This window comes from Anolis carolinensis, chromosome 1, assembly GCF_035594765.1.
Source record: "Anolis carolinensis isolate JA03-04 chromosome 1, rAnoCar3.1.pri, whole genome shotgun sequence".
NCBI lineage: Eukaryota > Metazoa > Chordata > Lepidosauria > Squamata > Dactyloidae > Anolis > Anolis carolinensis.
Genome location: NC_085841.1, coordinates 211,208,810 through 211,231,399, shown reverse-complemented (window position 1 = coordinate 211,231,399; position 22,590 = coordinate 211,208,810). Strand labels below are relative to the sequence as shown.

The following is a 22,590-nucleotide window of genomic DNA, read 5'->3' as shown; positions in this document are numbered from 1 at the left end:
CTGCTTTTTTGTCAATTTGTTGTAAAACATGATGTTTTGGTGCTTAATCTGTAAAATCATAATGTAATTTTATGTTTAATAGGCATTTTTCTTAATCCCTCCTTATTATCCAACATTTTCGCTTATCCAACATTCTGCCAGCCCGTTTATGTTGGATAAGTGAGACTCTACTGTAGATCTGTTTTAAAAGTATCTCAGGAGTGAAAAATTCTCTCTATGTAAAGCAGTGGTTCCCAACCTTTGGGCCTCCAGGTGTTTTGGACTTCAGCTCCCACAGTTCCTAACAACTGGTAATCTGGCTGGGATTTCTGGGGGTCTGCATTTCCTCAGGGGCTGCATGCCATTGGTGGATGGAACAGAACATTCTGTCCCATCCACCAGTGGTATGCAGAGAACTACTCTGTTTTCTCCTTTCTGACACTTTTTAATTCATGGCTATGGGTGCATCTACACCAATTAATGCAGGTTTACACCACTTCAACTAACATGAGATTTATATTTTATTGAGACAGCACTCTTTGGTAGAAAAAGCTAAAGACTGTTTATCATTTAAACACCATGTCTTCAAAATGCCTTCAGTCCACATTAAGCATTCAGTATAGATGTGCCCATAGTTTTGAGCAAGGAATATGTGAATTAAAGAGATTATTGGAGGCCAAAGTAAGGACACTTGCAAATGCACATACTATCACTCTTGTATAATTGTTCTATCAAGAAAATATATGTCTGAGGCTTTCGTAGTCTGTAATATACTTTAGCAAAGGTAAATTCACAGTGAGTTGTTCATATTTTATCATCTAAATTGCTATTAAACCTCTAACATTGAACTTGGTGTGAAAAGTAGTATTGTGTCAACTAAATAGGCACAGGAGGCAATTTCATGCACCAGTAACTAGATGCACACTGAATTTGATTCTAATCTATTAGAATATGATCCAAATTAACCAGTCTGACTGGTAAGAATACCTCCTTTCCTGATGCATTAGTAGATCAAACAAGTTCACTAATCAATATATGCTGATCTGCAATTTTTCAGATGTGTATTATACCACAGTGTAAGACAAGTTATGCATAAGAAAGCAACTATAAAACTTTCTGTTCTCTTTTCCTAACATATTTTGAAGTTCAACTTTCTAGAATTTCCTGGATGATAAATGTCATTTCCTAATTGGTTCTGTCATAGAAACATGGCAAAATTTTATTACACTGTCAAAACTTTGTCTTTGTGCAAGGAACATGTTGCTATGATAGCACATATGGTCTCCTGGGACATTGTCCACCAATTTAACAAAGTTTCAGCCACAAAAACAAAGTTTCAGCCACAAAAACAAAGGCATGGAGGATATGTATCAGACAGCTGTGTGTGGAAATATTTTAATTGAGGGGCCTCTCTCTCCCTCATTTTTTGAGCTATCGTAATGAAATTTGCTACAGTGGTAGAACACATTCATAGCTTTTATTTAAAAAATGGTTTATTATAAAAGCTATGAATGTGTTCTACCACTGTAGCAAATTTCATTACGATAGCTCAAAAAATGAGGGAAAGAGAGGCCCCTCAATTTTCCTCATTGACAATAATGTTTTCCTTTATGCGCATGTGCACCGTCCATTAACAAAGTACATACGAAGTTTCAGAAAGTTTTGAAATTTTTTGCTTCAAAATTCGGAAATGACTTTAGAAACGAAGCACCAGCACCCCCTATTTTGAAGTGAGTATTGAACCATTTTTTCATGGATCTCACATGCCTACTTATACATATACTACAACAACATGCGATGATGGCAAGCTGGAGCTGATGTCAGGTACAGGCAGTGAAAGAAGCCATATAGACTCATTATGCATTATAGAGCATACTGTGGAGCAGATAGACATCTGAGAGCCAGAGAAAACAATCTGATTCTCAGAAAGTTCCAGTCTAATCTCTTGACCCCAGAACAGTAGATTGGATGAGCTAAAAGACAGGGTGGCCCAATAGTCATCCAAGATTAGCAGCTGTCTTTTTGGTATTAAAATATTTCCACACACAGCTGTCTGATACATATCCTCCATGCCTCCCTCAACCCTAATCAAAGAGACAGAAAGAGAGGTGGAATCTTCTGAACAGAGACACAGACAGCAAAACAAACACCACAAGGGTGTTAACCTTCCCCTATGCTATACAAAGCCTGTGTGTGTGTGCATACATTTGTATATATTTGGCTGGAGTTACAACTTAAATATAAATTCAATTTAAGAACAAATCTACAAAACCTATCTTGTTCATAACTTGAGAGCTGCCTGCATATAGCACTTTCTGATCTAATCTAATGAATTATATAAAACAATAGAGTTATATAGGCTGGATTACTCACTTATCCAACATAAATGAGCTGGCAAAACGTTGGATAAATGAAAATGTTGGATAAAAAGGAGCGATTAAAGAAAAACCTATTAAACATCAAATTAGGTTATGATTTCACAAACTAAGCACCAAGACATCATGTTTTACAACAAATCAACAGAAAAAGCAGTTCAATACACGGTAACAAATTTAGCACCAAAACATTGCAATGTATTGAAAACATTGGCTACTAACAAATTGACTACAAACAAAGATAGAATTGCATAAAATGAACTTACAATAACAACATTGTCAAAAGTTAAATTTGTAATAATTCAGTCCTTGCTGCCTAGAAAAAGAGCTGTGGATTCAAGCAGGAGGCAGACAGTGTTGGATAATACAGAACGCTGGATAACTGAAGGTTGGATAAGCGAGACTCTACTGTATTGCCACATTTACCTTTGTGATTTCAAAATAAACTCATTTCAGTTATTGAGAGAAGCTTTCGAATGAAGGTGAATTCCCTCCCATGGCATCTACTCTCCCTTTGTCAGTGGCTAACACTGGAGCAAGGAATTAAGCCCTCTCAGGCAGATTCTGATCCATATTGGAACCTGCTGCAGCCATTTCCACAGAACACCCCACTATCTAAATGACAAAAACTCAGAATTAATATAAAGTGTAACTTGGCATTCTTGGTGCAATTAAAACCAATACTGGAAGTTGTCCCATAGCATGTAATTCAGAATACATGGAGGATTTAGTGTTGTAGTAGTAACATTTGAAATCTCGGTGCTCATAATGATGGATTCCATATGTCCCCAAAAGAGAGTCCAAAAAAATAAAGGCATCCCTGTTGTTGAGACCTAGCAACCAACCAATTTCTGCAGTTTTCAGCACTGGCAGTTCTTCTGGTGGTGGCGCAGTGTGTTAAAGCGCTGAGCTGCTGAACTTGCAGACTGAAAGGTCCCAGGTTCAAATCCCGGGAGTTGAATGAGCGCCCGCTGCTAGCCCCAGCTCTTGCCAACCTAGCAGTTCGAAAACATGAAAATGTGAGTAGATCAATAGGTACCACTCCGGCGGGAAGGTAATGGCGCTCCATGCAGTCATGCTGGCCACATGACCTTGGAGGTGTCTATGGACAACGCTGACTCTTCGGCTTAGAAATGGAGATGAGCACCAACCCCCAGAATCAGACATGACTGGACTTAACGTCAGGGGAAAACCTTTACCTTTACTTTTAATAGATCTGAGGCCCCTTCCACACAGTTGTATAAAATCAACACTGACTTGGTTATATGTCAGTGTGGACTCAGATAACCCAGTCCAAAGCAGATACAGTAGAGTCTCACGTATCCAACATAAACGGGCTGGCAGAACGTTGGATAAGCGAACATGTTGGATAATAAGGAGAGATTAAGGAAAACCCTACTAAACATCAAATTAGGTTATGATTTCACAAATTAAGCACCAAAACATCATGTTATACAACAAATTTGACAGAAAAAGTAGTTCAATATGCAGTAATGCTATGCAGTAATTACTGTATTTACGAATTTAGCACCAAAATATCACAATGTATTGAAAACATTGACTACAAAAATGTGTTGGATAATCCAGAATGTTGGATAAGCGAGTGTTGGATAAGTGAGACTCTACTGTATTGTAGATTATCTGCCTTGATATTCTGGGTTATATGGCTGTGTGGAAGGGCCCTTAATGGCCCACTCAACACTAAACCACTCTCAAATATTTAGGATTACAATTAATTAGGATTAAATATTTAATTAGGATTAAATATTTAGGATATGCCATCGCACTATACTGTAGCATGGAAAAGTCGCCCAAGATCCCATTTTTGAGGGCCTGGGTTTGTTTAATGGAGGCAGACATTACTATCATCTCAACTAAATAATCAAAATACCATCATCTCTGTTGATCCAGGAGTCCTGGCACTTGGGGCTTTTTGAGATGGCTTTTCCAAACTTTTTTTTTTTTCCCCCTTTTGAATCTAGTGTGCCTTATGCGTTAGAGAATCAGAATCCTCTGCTGCTAACCCAGTGCGCGTTCTCTCACTCTATTTTGGTCGCGCGGCGGAACTCTTCCTCTGAGGCGCAACGTTCCAGGCCGGCCTCCTTTCCGCGGGAGGCCTCGAGCGTGCTGTTGCCATAGCGACAATGTAGCTGCTACCTAGCCGCGTGAGCGCGCGAAGAAGCTTTTGTGAGGAAACCCGGGCCGGATCCAGTCCTGGGAGTCGGAAGGCAGTCTCGCCTCGCCATGAACAGGTACAGTAGAATCTCACTTATCCAAGACTCACTTATCCAACGTTCTGGATTATTCAACGCATTTTTGTAGTCAATGTTTTCAATACATCATGATATTTTGGTGCTAAATTCGCAAATACAGTAATTACTACTTAGCATTACTGCATCCTAAACTACTTTTTCTGTCAAATTTGTTGTATAACACCATGTTTTGGTGCTTAATTTGTAAAATCATAACCTAATTTGATGTTTAATAGGCTTTTCCTTAATCCCTCCTTATTATCCAACATATTCGCTTATCCAACGTTCTGCCAGCCCGTTTATGTTGGATAAGTGAGACTCTACTGTAGTTAAAACAACACAGGCCTCAACCACCGGGAGTTATACAAACATGCTTCAGTGTGATCGTTTTTATAGGAATTCCAAATGGGCTTCAGATGTGCTCTGTCAAGTACAAGCCCCATCACTTGCTTTTTATGTTGCAATATGTGACCCACTGTGGGTGACTTTGGGTGAGTCACACAGGCTGGAGCTACACTGCCATATAATCCAGTTTCTGAATCCAGATTATCTGCTTTAAACTGGATTATATTTGGGCTTTTTTTTAACTTTAGTATTGCACTTTTTGAACTTGTCTACTTTTTATTTATTTCGTGTCAAAAGCATTGTACAACAAATACATTTCAAATAATGGGGAAAAAAGAAAAAAGAAAAAAAAAAGAAATCACAAGCAACTAAATCACAAGCAACTAAGCGGGCAACAGCAACCGCATTGTCTGTAGCTTTAAACAACTCCTCCTCCGTACATGAGGCAGGGCATTGTGGGCAAGCATACATGTGCTGAGTTGTTTGTTTTGCTCCACAGTCACACAAGGTGGAGGATTCCTCCAGGTAGTGCCACCTTGCCAAGTTGTCTTTTGATCTGCCCACTCCACTTCTGAGTCTGTTCAGGGACTTCCAAGTTGCCCATTCTTGGTTTGCCCCTGGAGGAAGACCCTCGTGGGGGGCCATCCAGTTAGAATTGCCAGGTTTAGCTGCCCAGAGAGACACCCTTGCTGCTGCTGGAGGAACATCAAGAGGAGTGGTGGTTCTCATGAAGTCCTTCCTTGATTTGAGTCTGGTGGGAGGAGGGTGATAGCCATGCAGTGGGTGGCTTTCACAATGTTCGACCTTTTTCTCTCTCACCGTTAGCAGCAACTTCCCGTCAGGAGGGGCAATGCCAGCTAACTTGTAGAGTTTATCAACAGGTGTAGGTTTAAGGCATACCGTGATGATTCTGCATGTTTCATTCAGTGCTATGTCCACCTGCTTTGCATGGGCAGACTTGAGCCAAACAGGACAGGCATACTCTGCAGTTGAGAAAGACAAGGCCAGGGCTGATGTTCTTATTACTTGTGGGTCTGCTCCCCATGCGCTGCCAGTCAGCTTCCGCAGGATGTTATTGCGTGCAGCTACTTTGTGCTTGGTGTTCATGCAGTGTTTCCTATATGTTAGTGTTCGGTCTAAGGTGACACCAAGGTATTTAGGATGGAAACAGTGTTCGAGCTCTTGGCCTTCCCAAGTAACTTTCAGTTTCCTGTTGGCTTCACGGTTACGTAGGTGGAAAGCACACACTTGTGTCTTGGCAGGGTTAGGCTTCAGGTGGTTCTCTTTGTAGTAGCTGGAGAGATCTTTCAAGGCATTGGTGAGTTGCTTTTCAACTGTTTCAAAATCTTTTGCTTGTGTTGTAAGGCCAAGGTCATCAGCATATATAAAGCTCTTTGTGAGTGGTGGTTGTGGCTGATTGTTCGTGAAGATATTAAATAAGGTTGGTGCAAGAATGCTGCCTTGGGGTAAACCATTCTTTTGCCTCCTCCATCTGCTTTTCTGGCCCTGAAACTCCACGTAGAAGCTGCGGTTTTCTAAGAGGGTCTGGACAGTTTTTGTAAAGTCAAAGTCCCGGGTGATATGGTAGACTTTATACAGCATTTTTCTATGTTGCACCGTGTCATAGGCTGCCGTAAGGTCCACAAAGACTTGTCTACTGTGTGGTTGTTAGCCGCCTTGACTCCCCGCAGGGAGAACAGCAGAGTATACATAAAGTTATAATAATATCTATTTATTTATTGTGTCAGAAGCAAATTGAGGATACAGTTATAATGTATTTAAAAACACAAACAAAGTTCAAAACTTGGCATTATACTAGATTTCCTTTGACCAGAAGCTGGCCACTTGAAGTGCCTCTGGTGTCACTGTGAGAAGGTCCTGCACTGTGCATGTGGCAGGGCTCAGGTTGCATTGTAATAAGTTGTCTGTGGTTTGTTCTTCTCCACACTTGCATGTCTTGGACTCCTCTTTGTTGCCCCATTTCATAAGTTTGGCTCTGCATCTAGTGGTGCCACAGTGCTGTCTGTTCAGCTCCTTTCAAGTCGCCCAGTCTTCTGTGTGCCCAGGAGGGAGTTTCTCATGTGATATCAGCTACTGATTGAGGTTCCAGGTTTTGCCTGTCACTTTTGGACTCTCCCTTGCTGAGGTGTGCTTCCCAGTGTCTCTACGGATCTTAGGAAGCTGTTTCTTGATTTAAGGCTTTGGCTTGCTGGCTGATATCTGAAGAGAGGATGGGCCGGTGATGTCACTGCCTTGGTCCTTTCATTACAGGCTGCTACTTCCCTACGGATGTCAGGTGGTGCAAGACTGTCTTAAAAACAGTATAATTTCTCCAGCAGTGTAGGTCATAGACATCCTGTGATAATACGGCATGTCTCATTAAGGGCCACATCCACTGTTTTAACGTGGTGAGATGTATTCCACACTGGGCATTCGCATACAGCAACAGAGTAGCAAAGAACAAGGGCAGATGTCTTCACTGTGTCTGGTTGTGATCCCCAGGTTGTGCCAGTCAGCACAACTGACATCTAGCATCCACTTTTTTGCTTGATAGTCAAGGAGTGCTTCTGGTAAGTGACTCCCAGGCATTTTGGTGGGATAGTAAGACATTGGGGGGTCCCCTGGGCAACGTTTCTGTAGACAGCTGATTCTCTCACACCAGAAGCGACTTGCAGTATACAACCAACCAAACAAATAATTATATGAGGCCCCTTTTACACTGCCATGTCAATTCCAGATTATCCCCTTTGAATTGTGGCCCCTTCCACACAGCTGTATAAAATCCACATTGAACTGGATTATATGGCAGTGTGGACTCAGATATTGTGGATTATCTGCTTTGATATTCTAGGTTATATGGCTGTGTGGAAGGGCCCTACATTAAATGGCAGTGTAGACTCATAAAATCCAGTTCAAATCAGATAATGTGGATTATCTACTTTGATAATCTGGATTATGTGGCAGTGTAGGGCCCTTTCTACACTGCCATATAAAATCCAAATAATCTGTTTTGAACTGGGTTACATGGCTGTGTAGACTCATATAATCCAGTTCAAAACAGATAATGTGGATTATGTGGCAGTGTAGAAGGGGCCTCTGGTTTTTAAATCCGATGTTTAATTTTTAATTTTATTAATCCCATTTTTAAGTTTTTGTCTCAAAATGTTATTTGTAAAAAGTAATTTTCTAGTTATTTAATGTCTAATGTATTGTAATGTTACACTGTTGTCTGATGTCGATGTCTTATTTGTTATTTTCTGATTTATGGTGTTTTTTGGTTTTGGTTGCACTTTATGACATTGAATGTTTGCCCTTGTTTGTTGTGAACCGCCATGGTTCCCCATGATGAGATAGGGTGGGATAGAAATAAAGTTTATTTTTATTATTATCAGAAGGGGGCTGAGTCTACACTAATCCAGTTCAAAGCAGATCATCTGAATTCAGAAACCATATTATATGGCAGTGTAGATGGAGCCACACTCTTAGCTACAGAAGACCCTGTGATAAGGTCGCCATGAGTCGGAAATGACTGGGAGGCGTACAGTAAAATGTGATGGAATAGAATTCATCCTTGCAAAGGGTGAGAAAAGGGTTCAGACCTTCTAATGGACTTTCAAAACACTGCGATTCACTGGCATAAAACACAAAAATATCTAAAGACCAGTCAAAATCACACTAGAACCGATTTCTTTTTGTGTTTCATGCCAATAAATCGGTAAAAACGTTGGATTTGTGAAAAAGCTGTCTTTTTAAAATTTAGCACCCCAAAATACATTTAAAACAGCTATAATATTTCAGGCCTCTTAATGCTTTCTTAATAATTTCAGTGCAACTCTGATGATTCCTCCTTTTCTCTCCAGGTTTAACATTGTCGTGGGTCGAGGGATTGCCAGGCCAGGAGCACCCAAGGTAGGAGCCTTCTCTTCCCCATCTCTCGCCATACTCTCAATATTTGAAACTCTTGTCTTTTTAACCACACTTTTAAGAAACTCCGAACAGCAATGATAAAACTTTATTGGAGAAACTAGGGACTTTTTTCTTCCATCTCCTTTAGAAGGCAGTGTGCAAAAGGCAGAAATTCAACAGGTACAGTCCCCAGCACCACCAGGGCATCATATTCAAATTTTCTGCCTCAGAGTGTGATAGAAGCTCCTTCTTTGGAGACTTTTGAACAGAGGCTGAATGACCATCTGTCAGGGATGCTTTGATTGTGTGTTCCTACATGGCAGGAGGTTAAACTAGATGACCCATGTCTCTTCCCACTCTATTATTCTATTATTCTAGGGGTCATGGTTTTCTTACTCCTGTTTAATAGATTGAAAGTGTACATTTTCTGTTCCCTATCAGAAGAGGCCTGAAGGGTAATCTAAAAATTCTTTTTACATTTGTTTACAGTTATGAATTTGCTATTGATGATTACAGCCACGTTTTTTGTATACTAAAGAACTGAATTATCTATACATTATTCCCTCACTACTTTACGGTTCTCGTTTTGCTCCCTTGCTGTGTTGCAGTTTTTTAATAAACACTAAAATAATAGTATAAATCATAAGGAGAAGCCGAAGGAAGGAAGGAAGGAAGGAAGGAAGGAAGGAAGGAAGGAAGGAAGGAAGGAAGGAAGGAAGGAAGGAAGGAAGGAAGGAAACAGAAGCTGAAGACAGAGAAAAGGAGGCTGAAGCAGCTTTGTTTTTGCCTCACAAGGCATGCGCGTGCTTGAGAGGCGAGGAGGGGACAGAGTGCCAGTGAGATTGCAAACAACACATCCGTACAACTCAGATTTTCACTTTTCGCCAGTGGTCCTGGAACATAACCCCCACAATAAGTGAGGGAACAGTGTATATTAAGTATATGCAATGTACTTATTGACTAGATTACTTTATACTATTCCATAGCAGGCCTGTTTCTTATTCCCCCTTCCTTCAAGGGAAGGCACATGAGTGAGTAATCAAACATTGGTTGTGATCTACAAAGCACTTAAATTGGCTTATTTCCATTTGAACTCTAGCCAGACCTGCTGAGTTCATTTTGCTAACTTAAATGGATTTCAGATCATATGTAAGATGATTAGCAGAGGTTCTAGTGTCCTGTAGAAATAACAGCTGCTGCACATGAGATAGAGAGAGAGAGAGATTAAACGCAATATTGAAAAAATTAAATCTCAGTAGTTTGTACTGAGAGACTTGGAACTAAGAGATCTGATCCTATACCTGTTGATGTAACAATAGACTTGGAAGAGGTCATGTAGCAACTATAAATGAATATGTTCCATAACAATATGGAAGTACAGAACTTAAGTGATGTAACTGAACACATATGTTTTCATGGAAACTTCAATGCTGAATTTTTGACTATGGTATACTTTTTGTTAAGAAATGTAATTAGGCTAGTTGATTAATTAATCACACTGTTATCCAAATTGTTAAACATGCCATTTATAGTTTAATATTTAATCAGTTCAATTGCATGTACCAATTATTTCATGTAGAGTTTGGATTGCGCCGTTATGCCAAGCAGGGGTAATTTCTTTACTTCCCCCACCATCAGAGCACTTCATCTACCAGCTGTTGGCCACAATTCTCTTGCATGGTCACTAGTTTGGTAGGAAGACAACTCCAAATTTTTGTTGCTGTCTTACCTGCATATGCACCATTCTATATCTTCCTGACTACTGCTGGCTGTGGCTTGTTTATCCAGACTATCAAAACAAAACCCCAAAGAATCCCAAATAGGGCAACAAGAAGAAATGCTGTACCTTATCCCCCTGCTTTGCTTTTATTGCTTAGGGAAACTACTCAACACACTACTTTCATGTAATTTGTTTATTAATGAAGATTTTAAAATCCATCTAATCTGTATTTGCTGCATTCTGAAACCTCCCAAGAGACTTTTGTATATGAAAAAACAGAATAGTTTTCGATTGGCAAGAGAATCAAGCAAAGCTCCATCTTGCTACCCTTTCTGTTTAATTTGTATGCTGAAAATATAATACGTTAAGCAGGATTAGATTTGGAGGAATGAAGCAAAGAAGAAACACCAACAATTTAAGATATGTAGATGACACCATACTACCATCAAAAAAACGAGGGGTGGGCTTAGAATGATCACTCAGGAAATTAAAAGAAAAAGGCTTGAACATTAAGAAAACAAAACTCATGACCATGAAGAATGTATATAATTTTAAAGTAGACAATGAAAACATTAAATATTTGAAAAAGTTTTCCCATGCCTTAGCTCAGTCATGTTATTAATCAGAATAGTGGCTGCAGTTTATAAAATCAGAAGAAGACTAGCAAGGATAATTATTAAAGAAGTAGACAAGATCCTGAAGTGTATCTCTCATTCATAGGATTACCATAAGTCAAAGTTGACTACACAGCAGTTAACAGCAAAACAACAAGCACTTTAAGTGACTTTTTGATCGTGTACAGAGATATTTGCTTGGTGGGATGAGGCCGAGACCAGAGCAAAGAAGTGTGCACCACATTAGAGAACTAAGAGCAGAGCATGTGGCAGTCATTCAGACTTTATAATCCATGGCTGTTTACTGGATGTGAATGTGAGGGGAAGAGTTAGGGTGTTATGGAGCAGAGGCTACCCTGAAATAAAAATCTTCTATCACACCAGCCAGCCAGATAGTAGAATATTGAACCATAAGCAATAGATAGCAGGTATGTTGCACTTTCTTTTTTGAACTAAAAAAAAAACTTCAAAAATATTTTAACTTGGAACACGAGAGACTAGACAAGGGGCCCTAAACTGTTCACAGTTCACAGTGTAAAAGGTTTTCAGTGTCCCCCATTTTCTAGATCCTTTCACATTTCTCTTCTAATGTTTCCTTTGCCTTCTTAATTCCTATACTGGCTTCCGGTGTATGATCCAACTTTAAAAACAGTTTTTAATCCTGATATCAGTTTGCTCTTTTGAGAAATGGGTCACTGGTGGTACAGAAAAAACTCTGGGTTCAGAAAAATGATTTCAGACCCTCATCCCACCTCTTTTTTGGTGACAGTCTTTCTCTTAGTTCTGTCTTGAAATCATTCTGTCTATTGTGATCTTTTGTTCCACCTTTGTTTGACACTCCCTATCCTTTGTTCCCCTCTTTCTTTGCACAAGTCCCAATGGGTGCTATTGCTGTCAAGTCTTCAATGGCAAAGTAGATTCTGAGGAAGGATTTGAAAAATAAGAGAAAGGTTATATCATTGAGGCATGAAGAGCAGCAAAGGAGAAAGGATGGACTCATTTGATGGAGCAAGAGAAGTACAGAGTACTAAGCGGGATGGAACTGATAAGCAGTGCCAAAGATTTAAAAGATAACATGAATGGAAGTGGCAATGCCTGAAAAGGCAAGGATTAGAAATATAGGATTCAGGAGGAGACAAGAAGCCAATATACTAGATTAAGGAGAGTTTTGTCTGGTCTGAGTAACAAAAGAAATAGATAATTTTGGCATACAGATGTATGGAACCAAAGTTATATAATGGAAGACTACAATTGAACGTTTGCAGTAGTCTAGGTGAGAAATAACTATTTAAGAAATGAGAATATTGTCACGTGGACAAGTGGAAGGGCTGTGCTTTTGAAATATTGTAGAGAGAAGCAGCAGATGAACTACTGTTGTATTGGGGTGGACAGAGCAAAGGAGTCAGAAATAAGATAGAGTTTCATCATCCTTTTTGTAGCATTAGACGACAATACTTCACATATTTTTAGATACATGTTCACTTCAGGTAAAAAACAGTTGTATGTTTTAATGTTAATTTTCTTTCAGTATATCAGTATCAATCAGTGTATTTCAATTATTTCATCACTATCAATTATATGTTATTTCAGAATTTTATAAATTTGTTGCAGAGATGCTGCCTCATGCTGAATACAAAGGGACTTTAATCATCCTCTACCCATTGAGGCAGATTTATAAACGAAAAATATAGACATAATCATGCTTCAGAGAAACATTGCTATGTTCAAAAAGAAGACAAGATGAAGATTTATATCATTGCTATTTCTGTTCTTTCTGTTGTCACCTGAAAAACATGTGTTAATGTGAAAACATCTCTACTATTTAATTGTTTTTATATGATATGTATTTCTTTGTTTATTAAAGCATGCAAACAACTTAACACCAACTGCTTTCACAAAAATATGTTAAGCCTTATGTTATAGCAACAATACTAGTATTATATAAAATTAAGAAATAGTTTTTAATGCTTTCTAATAGCTTCATTTCCAGGTCATATGTGTAGGATACATTTCCCAACTTGCTTCCAATAAGCAGCCTTTTCACTATAATATTTGGATTTTTTCTGTTGCATTTTTTTTAGGTTTCAGGAATGATGAAAGTGATTCATCCTGAAGGTATTTGCTCTTAATGTATTTTATAGTACTTTATAGGTCTTTACATTCTTCTTATTAAAATATTAATCAATGTTAATACCTTAAAAGATTAAATGTCCTCATTTTAAATGCATATAAGAATCCATCATTGTTTTTGCCTTGATTATTTTTCTGTTCCAGAGTTTAGAGTGCAAATGTAAACTATAGGCTGCCATTCTATACAGTGTTCCCTCACTTATCACTGGGGTTAAGTTCCAGGACCACCCGCAATAAGTGAAAATCCGCAAAGTAGGGACGCTATATTTATTTTAATATTTATACATTCTTTTAGTAGTTATACACTATTTTAAGTCTTTATCAACCAATCGTGTGTTGATAAATTGCCTCCTTCTCCACCAGTTGCCGCGTGGGCTCCTTTTCTCTCCCTTCGGCTTCTCCTTCCTCCCTTCCTTAGGCTGTAAATTGTAATTTTTATGATTTATAATAGTCTTTTAGAGTTTATTGAAAACCCGCAAAACAGCAAATCCGCAAAAAAGTGAACCGCAAAGTAGTGAGGGAACACTGTACTCTCTTTTTTGGAAACAAGCCCCATTGAATAGAATGAGACCAACTATGAATATCCTTTTATATAGGATTATGATGTAAGAAGCTTTGTTGGCACAGGTGCCCGTGTTATCCTGATAGTTATGAAAGTGGTATGTGTGCTGTCTGGACAGTAATGCTATCTCTTAAATAAGGGCCAAGCATTCAGTGTTATGTTTTAAATGGCATAAGTCCCCTGAAGGTCTACAACCAATGTACTATAGCCAAGGTTTGCATACATAGTTTCCTACTTTGTATCCACAGGGATGTTGTCTCATGGCCAAAATATATTGAAGGAAGGCTTTATAATAATTTCTCCTTTTGAGGTAGACATGTATACATCATACAAGCTGCTCTAGATATGGAACAATCTGGAGGAGGAATTGGAGTTTATGGGATGTGTCCGAGTGGCATATATCCTCCAGCCTTTCTTCCTATTTCCAAAGTATCCAATCTTTCTCTCAATCCAGACTGCTAGCAATGCCTATCTTTACTACTCATCAGGCTGATGTGCACTTTTATACATATATGTTAGCCTGTTAGTTTGTTTCTGAATAGCTGGGGAATCTCTGAGATGCCACTAATCTTTTATTACCTGACAGATCCACAAAATGAACAATTGAGGCTGACAACAAAATGTTGCAATATATCCGCAAGGCTCCAACCAGCCTGAAGCAAGAATCCTTATTGGGGTTTGTGTAGACAGGAGAACTTTCAGGAGTTAAAAGTGATACTTCTGCTTGTGTCCAACTTTCTGAAGCTTATTTCACAGTCCTTTATAGTACTATATGGTTTAGGTTCAGGGCTCACAAATCTGGATATCAGGAAAGAAATAGTACAGTGAACAAGAAAAAAAACTTTGTGGGCACACATTCCTCTGATCTTAATACCGTTTCCGGTAATCTGTAAACTGCTAAAGAATTCTGCCAGGCCAATTCATTCCATTATTATGTGTTATTTAAGTATTGTATCTTTTAATATATTATCTTAATTCTGTTTTGTAATAAGTTTGTAATGTTTAATTCCCATCTTTTATATATTGTTAGTAATTATGGCATTGAATGTTTGCCTTGTATATGTATGTGAACTGCCCTGAGTCCCTCTGAGGAGAGAGGGCGGTCTAGAAATAAAGTATTATTATTGTTATTTATTTATTTATTTATTATTTATTTATTTACAGCATTTATATTCTGCCCTTCTCACCCCGAAGTGGACTCAGGGCGGATCACATTACACATATAGGCAAACATTCAATGCCTTTTAACATAGAACAAAGACAAGACAAACATAGGCTCTGAGCGGACCTCGAACTCATGACCTCCTGGTCAGAATGATTCATTGCAGCTAGTTGCATCTGGCTTGCGCTCCCGCCTGCACCACAGCCCTCTTCATTTAAAAATCATATATCTTTCTCAGTCCCCAATGTTGCAGATGTCCTTAAATCCCTTGAACATGGACCGTTGTTAGGTTATTTGTAGATTTTCTTGAAATTTACCAACACTTTTAAAATATATACCCCTGAAGTATTCTCCAGCATACAAAACCTCTACGTTATTATCAGGTAGCCAAACTTTACAGCTCAACTGATCATTATATCCAAATTCAGTATCAAAAGGGATGTGCTGTTTTAATAATAAGCTTGTTTTCTTTGCTCAACTGGCTTTTGGTCAAATGATTCTTTAGATAGCTAATAAGAATGTTCATTTATTTAGTACTAAATATATATTGAAATGCTATCCGTTTGAAGTTATGTTTTATTTTGATAATCTTTGTATACATTGAAAAAATACAGGTTAAGTCCAAGGGCATGAGATTCTTTTTTCTTTTTAAAAGATGGATTTGTCCTAGAAACACGGTTGTCTTTATCAAGGTAAGAAAGGGAAATGCATTCCTACCATCAGTTAGTTTAAGAGCTTTGATATCACACAATATTTTTGCATTTTCCTTAATCACTTCTACTTAGAAGTAAGTCTGATTATTTGGGATGTACTTACATAGAGGCCTTATTGCTACATAAAGGCTGAAATGTACAGTATACACATACATACCCAGTAAACACCAGAAATGGCTTTTACAATAGAAGAGCAACTTTTAGAGGAGATACTCTAAAGCAGAGGTCTCAAAACGAATGCCCATGGGCCGGATGTGGCGCTCCAAGGTCATTTACACAGCCCCCACCCTAAACTTTAGACTTAGGGTCACCCTAAGTCTGAAACAACTTGAAGACACACAGCAACAGCAATCCTAATTAACTTGACTATCTCATCAGCCAAAAACAGGCCTACACTTCCCACTGAAATACTGGTAAGTTTATGTTGGTTGAAATTGTTCTTCATTTTAAATATTGAAATCCTCTTTCAATTTTTTTGCACTACAAATAAGATATGTGCACTGTGCATAGGAATTCATTCATTTTTTTTTCAAACTATAGTCTGTGCCCCCAACAGTCTGGGGGACCATGAACCGGCCCTCTGCATAAAAAGTTTGAGGAACCCTGCTCTAAAGCAACAGAAGGTGCGTCATTCTTTCTCCATTACTGCTCTCTGTTCATTGTCACATACTAAACACACTTTTTCTTAGATAAAGACAGTCCCCGAGTTACAAGCATCCAACTTACAAACTACTTATAGTTACAAATGGTAGTGAAACATTAGGAAGTGAGAGAAATCTACCCCTAGAAAGGGAAATTCACTCCTGAAATCATGGGGAAAGGTGTCTCCACTAAAGCTTTCTCACCAGTTCTTGTTTCCACAACAAGCCTTATTTTCAAAATCCAATTATCACAGGGACAAATGTGAGATGAAATCTGAACAGGGGCACAGACAGCAAAACAAACACCCTATGCTATCCAAAGCATGCATGCATGTGTGCATATATATATACAGTAGAGTCTCACTTATCCAACATAAACGGGCCGGCAGAACATTGGATAAGCGAATATGTTGGATAATAAGGAGAGATTAAGGAGAAGCCTATTAAACATCAAATTAGGTTATGATTTTACAAATTAAGCACCAAAACATCATGTTATACAACAAATTTGACAGAAAAAGTAGTTCTATACGCAGTAATGTTATGTTGTAATTACTGTATTTACGAATTTAGCACCAAAATATTACAATGTATTGAAAACATTGACTACAAAAATGCGTTGGATAATCCAGAACGTTGGATAAGCGAATGTTGGATAAGTGAGACTCTACTGTATATATATGGAGTTACATTATTAAAATGTGCCTGTTCCGACTTACAAACAATCTCAGCCTAAGAACAAACCTACAGAATCAATCTTGTTCGTAACTTCGGGACTGCCTGTATATGAAAAAGAGGTTAACCACATTAGCCATAATTTTTTTCACACATTCATGTGCTCAGTTGCTATCCCTGGACTCTGGAATTCTCTTCCCAGGTAGGCCAGAATGGTTCTGTCTTTGTTGCCTTTCTGATATCAATCTTAACAACTTTTTATTCAAACAGACTTTCAAAACATAAATGGGCTAGGGGGTGCTGGATTTTTAACAGCTTTTAAAATTAATAATTGTATTTTAATTGAATTGTTTTAAAAATTGAATTAGTTTCATTCTATTTTAATATTTAGCTTTTAATATTTTTAATTGTATCACTTTTTCAGTTATTAGCCACTGTGTTCCAATTCTTGAATAAAATGAGGTAATAATGAGTAGTAGTGGTAGTAGTAGTCATCTTGCAAACCTAGTTCACATTTCATGGGTTCGTGATAGGTAGAATGTTTGTTGATTTGTGTGTAAGCAACAAAACTAGAAATAATTTTAGCTGATATTCTGAATTTGTAAAAGGTCAATAGAGGTCATAGGCAGTTGTCTCCTGTGTAGGATCCCTTTCCTTAGAGTCAAGACTTTTGTTGTGAGAGTTAAAGGAAAAGATGGTGATCCTAAGTCTTGTTAGAGTGTATAAGATATGTGGCACACACAGTTCATATTTTCCCTTGCAGATATTTTCCTAGCTTGAAAATGGCTGAGCTCTCAGGGAAAGGGTCTGCCATTGCTGCTCCCCAGTACAGTGTTCCCTCACTTATTGTGGGGGTTTACATTCCAGGACCACCTGCAATAAGTGAAAATCTGCAAAATAGGGACACTATATTTATTTTAATATTTATACCTTATATTTAATAGTTAGATGGCCTTTCTCCCCTTCGCAAGCCTGTTTTGCACTGTAATTTGGTGAGGTGGGCAGCAATTTGGCAGAGAAAGCTGTAAACCTGCAACTCCCAGGCCAGTGAAGCCTTCCCGGAAGAGGGGCAGGGCGAGAGCGCTTGCGTGAAAGGCAGGCACCATCGTGGCCTAGTTGTTTAATTGGTTAGTTTGATAGATAGATACTACTTTTGATTGGATAGCATTAAGGTCCACGGCATTCTGAGAGTGCCTTGGACAACAACAAAAAACCCCGCGAAACAGTGAGGGAGCGAAAAGTGAACTGCGAAGTAGCAAGGGAACACTGTATCTCATTAGTGTTAGAGCAGTCCCTGCCATGCTTCAACAGCTAAATTCAGTATACATAGAAAAAGCCATTGGGAAACAGCATCTTGCTGAGTATCAATTGCTGGCTGTTGCCCTCATGTCCTGTTTGTGAGTTTCCTCTTGAGGCATCTGGTTGGCCACTGTGGGAAGCCATTCCTTGAAGCAGACAGGCCTTTGGTTTACTATGCCAGGACAGACTTATCAAAGCAGTACAAGTCCTTTCAAGTGCAAATTTATTTTTGAATTATTATTTCCACTTTACTAAACTTTTGTTTATACTTATGCAACTTTTTTAAATTCTGTGTTAGGTATAATGGCTTAGGGAAGACTGATCAAATGAAGGTAAAATATTAATCTGGAATTGTTCTATATATTTATCCTTGAAAGAATGTATTTTACTTTTAATATTTTTATTTGAGAAACATTTTAGTTTTAATCAGCTGATTATACCTTTTGAGTGACCCAAGGCCACATTATGCATTATATTATGGTGCTCTACTACAGCATGTAGGAATTCTGATTTGTAAGAGGAATCGTGATGAATAATTTGATAACAGAATTGGATGACTGGTCTTATGGTTGGTTGTTGTGTCCATATTGTAGGAACAAAGGATTAGAAGATTGCGTGTATTTGGTCCAAAAGGTAAATAGTTTATAAATTCAACATTGGATAGTGTCAGTCTTTAGCAAACTCTCCTGCTCATTGGACAAATTCAGCCCAATAAGTGATTGTTAACAGTTAATTCGAGGAGCTCCCGGTGGCGCAGCGTATAAAAGCGCTGAACTGTTGAACTTGTGGACCGAAAGGTTGCAGGTTTCAATCCAGGGAGCAGAGTGAGCGCCCACTGTTAGCCCCAGCTTCTGCCAACCTAGCAGTTAGAAAACATGCAAAAGTGAGTAGATCAACAGGTACTGTTCCGGCAAGATGGTAACGGCGCTCTATGCAGTCATGCTGGCCACATGACCTTGGAGGTGTTTACAGACAACACTGGCTTCTTGGCTTAGAAATGGAGATGAGCACCAACCCCCAGAGTCGGACATGACTGGACATAATGTCAGGGGAAAACCTTTACCTCTAACAGTTAATTCAGAGGAAAGGGATTGAGACAGAGTTGGCCTGAGATTTCACTGCCTCAGAGCAAAGACACACCTACCCAAGTATAAGAAGCCACTCCAGAGAAGTTCAGGAAGCTGTGGAAATATGAAATGTTTTGGAATTACGACTGAAAACAGAGACTAGAAGAAATTCCTGACCCCTCCCCTCCCTCACCCCCAATCTCCTGTAGATGCTAGACTGGCTTCTTCATCCTGTTACCCCACCCAAGACAGACTATTAACTAATCACTTATGGGTTAGAGTAGCCAACAGGAGGCCATCGACCTTTCCACACATATTCTTGCAAAACTAAAAAAAGAAAAAAAATTGCTCCCAAACAGATATGAGCATTCTCACAATCTTTTAGGACATTTCTGGGCCACATTAGACTCTGCTGCTCAGTCGTTTAGTCGTCTCCGACTCTTCGTGACCTCATGGGCCAGTCCACGCCAGAGCTCCCTGTTGGCCGTCACCTCCCCCAGTTCCTTCAAGGTCAAGCCAGTCACTTCAAGGACACTTCAAGGATGGAGGTCCATCCACCTCGCCCTTGGTCAGCCTCTCTTCCTTTTTCCTTCCATTTTCCCCAGCATCATGATCTTTTCCAAGCTTTCCTGTCCCCTCATGATGTGGCCAAAATGCTTCAGCTTTGCCTCTAATATCCTTCCCTCCAGTGAGCAGCCATTGGGCATTATTTCCCGGAGGATGGACTCAGAGAAGGCTTTTTTAAACAACAGAAAATTCATTGCACCCCTTGCCCCCTAGTAGACAAAAACTTTTTTAATTCTTAAAAAAAACTTCTCTTCTGCAGGCTAAACATACCCAGGTCTTTAAGACACTCCTCATAGAACATGCTCGGACCCATGGCCATTGACCTGTGAGGTCCTGCAAGATTCTGTTCTATCTCCCATGCTTTTTAACATCTACATGAAACTGCTGGGCAAGGTCATCCAGAGGTTTGGAGTTGTGTGCCATCTCTACACAGATGACACCCAGCTTTACTACTCCTTTCCACCAAACTCCAAGGAAGCTCCTTGTGTCCTGGACCAGTGCCTGTCCACTGTCCACTCCTGGTCAGTCGCATGGCCGATTGGGGTATTGGATGGCAACCTGTGCTGGATGGGGTTATATTCCCCCAGAAGTCACAGGTCTGCAGTTTGGGGGTTCTTCTGGACTCAACGTTGATAGTTGAAGCTCAGGTGTCGGTGGTGGCTGGGAGAGTCTTTGCACAGTTAAAGCTCATGCGCCAGCTGTGACCATACCTCGAGAAGCCTGACTTGGCCACAGTGGTCCATGCCTGAGTTACCTCCAGATTGGATTACGGCAACGCACTGTATGTGGGGCTGCCTTTAAAGATGGCTTGGAAACTCCAACTAGTACGACAGGCTGCAGCCAGGCTGTTAACGGGAGCAAATTATAGGGAGAGGACTATCTCCCCTATTGAAACAGCTTCACTGGCCAATGATAAATTTCCGATCCCGTTATTAAGTGTTTGTTATTATCTATAAAGTCCTAAACGGCTCATGTCCAGTCTATCTTTGTGATCACATCTCCTATTACGAAACTGCACAAACCTTACAATCTACTGGGGAGTCCCTTTTCTTGCCCCCACCACCACCTCAAACACGACTGGTGGGGACGAGGGAGTGGGCCTTCTTGGCTGTGGGCCCCCAGCCCTAGAACTCCCTTCCAAGAGAAATCAGATTAGCTCCCACCCTGGCCTCATTCCGAAAAGATTTGAAAATGAGGTTTTTTTCAAGCTACCTTAGATTAAGATGAACAATTGACTGAGTCCCTACCCCCACCCATGTCTTAGCCTCTGCACTTTATCACTGGCCCATGTTATTAGTACTCCTAATGTGTTTTAACTTAAAACTAGGGAGTTCTTTTTCAAACACCCTGTATATTGCACAACTATAATTTTATTCCTCTTCCCCAAGATTGAATCACCATTGTGTTGCCCTTGGCTATTGGCTTGGCTTTTATTGTGTGATGTTGTGATTTTATAGTTGTGATGTATTAATTTGTTGTAATTGGAATGTATTTTATGTTGTACTTTATTGTATATTGCTGGGCTTTGTCCCCATGTAAGCCGCCCTGAATCCCCTCGGGAAGATGGGGCGGGATACAAGAATATAGTAATAGTAGTAGTAGTAGTAGTTGTTGTTGTTGTTGTTATTACAACCTTAGAGCATTCATAGCCCTGATCTAGAATAAACTCTTCAAGCAATGGCCAAGACACTCCAATTTCCTAAAGAGTTATGTTATGTTATATTAGAAATGCTTACTAAACCAATACGTACAGCAATTTCTTAGTGAATATTGAGAATTACATTTTTTCATTCTTTTTTAAACAAAAAAATTATATTTAATAAACTGAATATTTTGTAAGTGGACACAATCTTTCCTTTTTTAGAAGAAGTAATTATTGAGCCAGTTCAAACAAAGCAATGGTAAGATGTCATTTATTATGCAGCTAGCTCATTACATACTTTTAAAAATACTTAGTACAATTATTGGTTATAGATGGTAAAATCCTATATATATTTGCTTAGAAATAAGTCTCACAGGATTTATTAAGGCCCACTCCTAAGTAAGTACAAATAGTATTACAGCTTGAGTGGTATCTGAAGAATTGTAAATACTTGTATTGTGCAGTTGTCATGAATTTTAACATGCACATTTTCTGGAATTTTTTCGTTTGGATAACATGGCTACCTTTGCTTTTTGTGTAATCATGTCCTAGTTATGAACTCGTTATGAATTGTACCATAACAGCAGTTCTCCTCCTCTTATACCAAGAGGGGAAGGAGTTCATCTTCATCCTCCCCCCCTCTTTCAATGTTTTAAGAGCCACAAAGTTTTATATGCACCTTTTAGTCATAAATGTGAAATCAAACATCTAATAAATACTTGGACAGTAGTTGTCAGCTCTCTGCTTTCTAGTCTCCTTGTTTTGTGAATTATGTGGGAAATGTGAGTGGTATCTGTACAAATACTCCAGAAGTATGTCATAGATTATGAAGGTTTTGTAGTAGTAAAGAGGCAACTGAGTGATTTCTGCCTCCACTGTCAGTTCATAAGATTATGCTTCTTAGTCCTACAGATGTAAACTACCCAGAGAAAAGTAGAACT

The 22,590-nt window shown here is 39.1% G+C and overlaps 1 protein-coding gene across 5 annotated transcripts in view; it reads left to right on the top strand.

The window, feature by feature from the left end:
• The first annotated feature begins 4,339 nt into the window (after positions 1 to 4,339).
• Positions 4,340 to 22,590, top strand: part of erich2 (glutamate rich 2) — a 34,709-nt gene continuing 16,458 nt past the window's right edge. The window contains exons 1-7 of one of the 5 annotated variants that reach the window (XM_062964621.1): positions 4,341 to 4,606; positions 8,812 to 8,860; positions 13,273 to 13,306; positions 15,701 to 15,737; positions 18,672 to 18,705; positions 18,967 to 19,006; positions 21,872 to 21,908. In XM_062964621.1, coding sequence (XP_062820691.1) covers positions 4,599 to 4,606; positions 8,812 to 8,860; positions 13,273 to 13,306; positions 15,701 to 15,737; positions 18,672 to 18,705; positions 18,967 to 19,006; positions 21,872 to 21,908 — 239 coding nt within the window. In that variant the 5' untranslated portion in view covers positions 4,341 to 4,598. Of the gene's footprint in view, positions 4,607 to 8,808; positions 8,861 to 13,272; positions 13,307 to 14,469; positions 15,738 to 16,298; positions 16,382 to 18,671; positions 18,706 to 18,966; positions 19,007 to 21,871; positions 21,909 to 22,590 lie in introns of those variants that run through there. The other 4 variants (XM_062964638.1, XM_062964616.1, XM_062964628.1 and 1 more) reach the window with 4 other exon arrangements.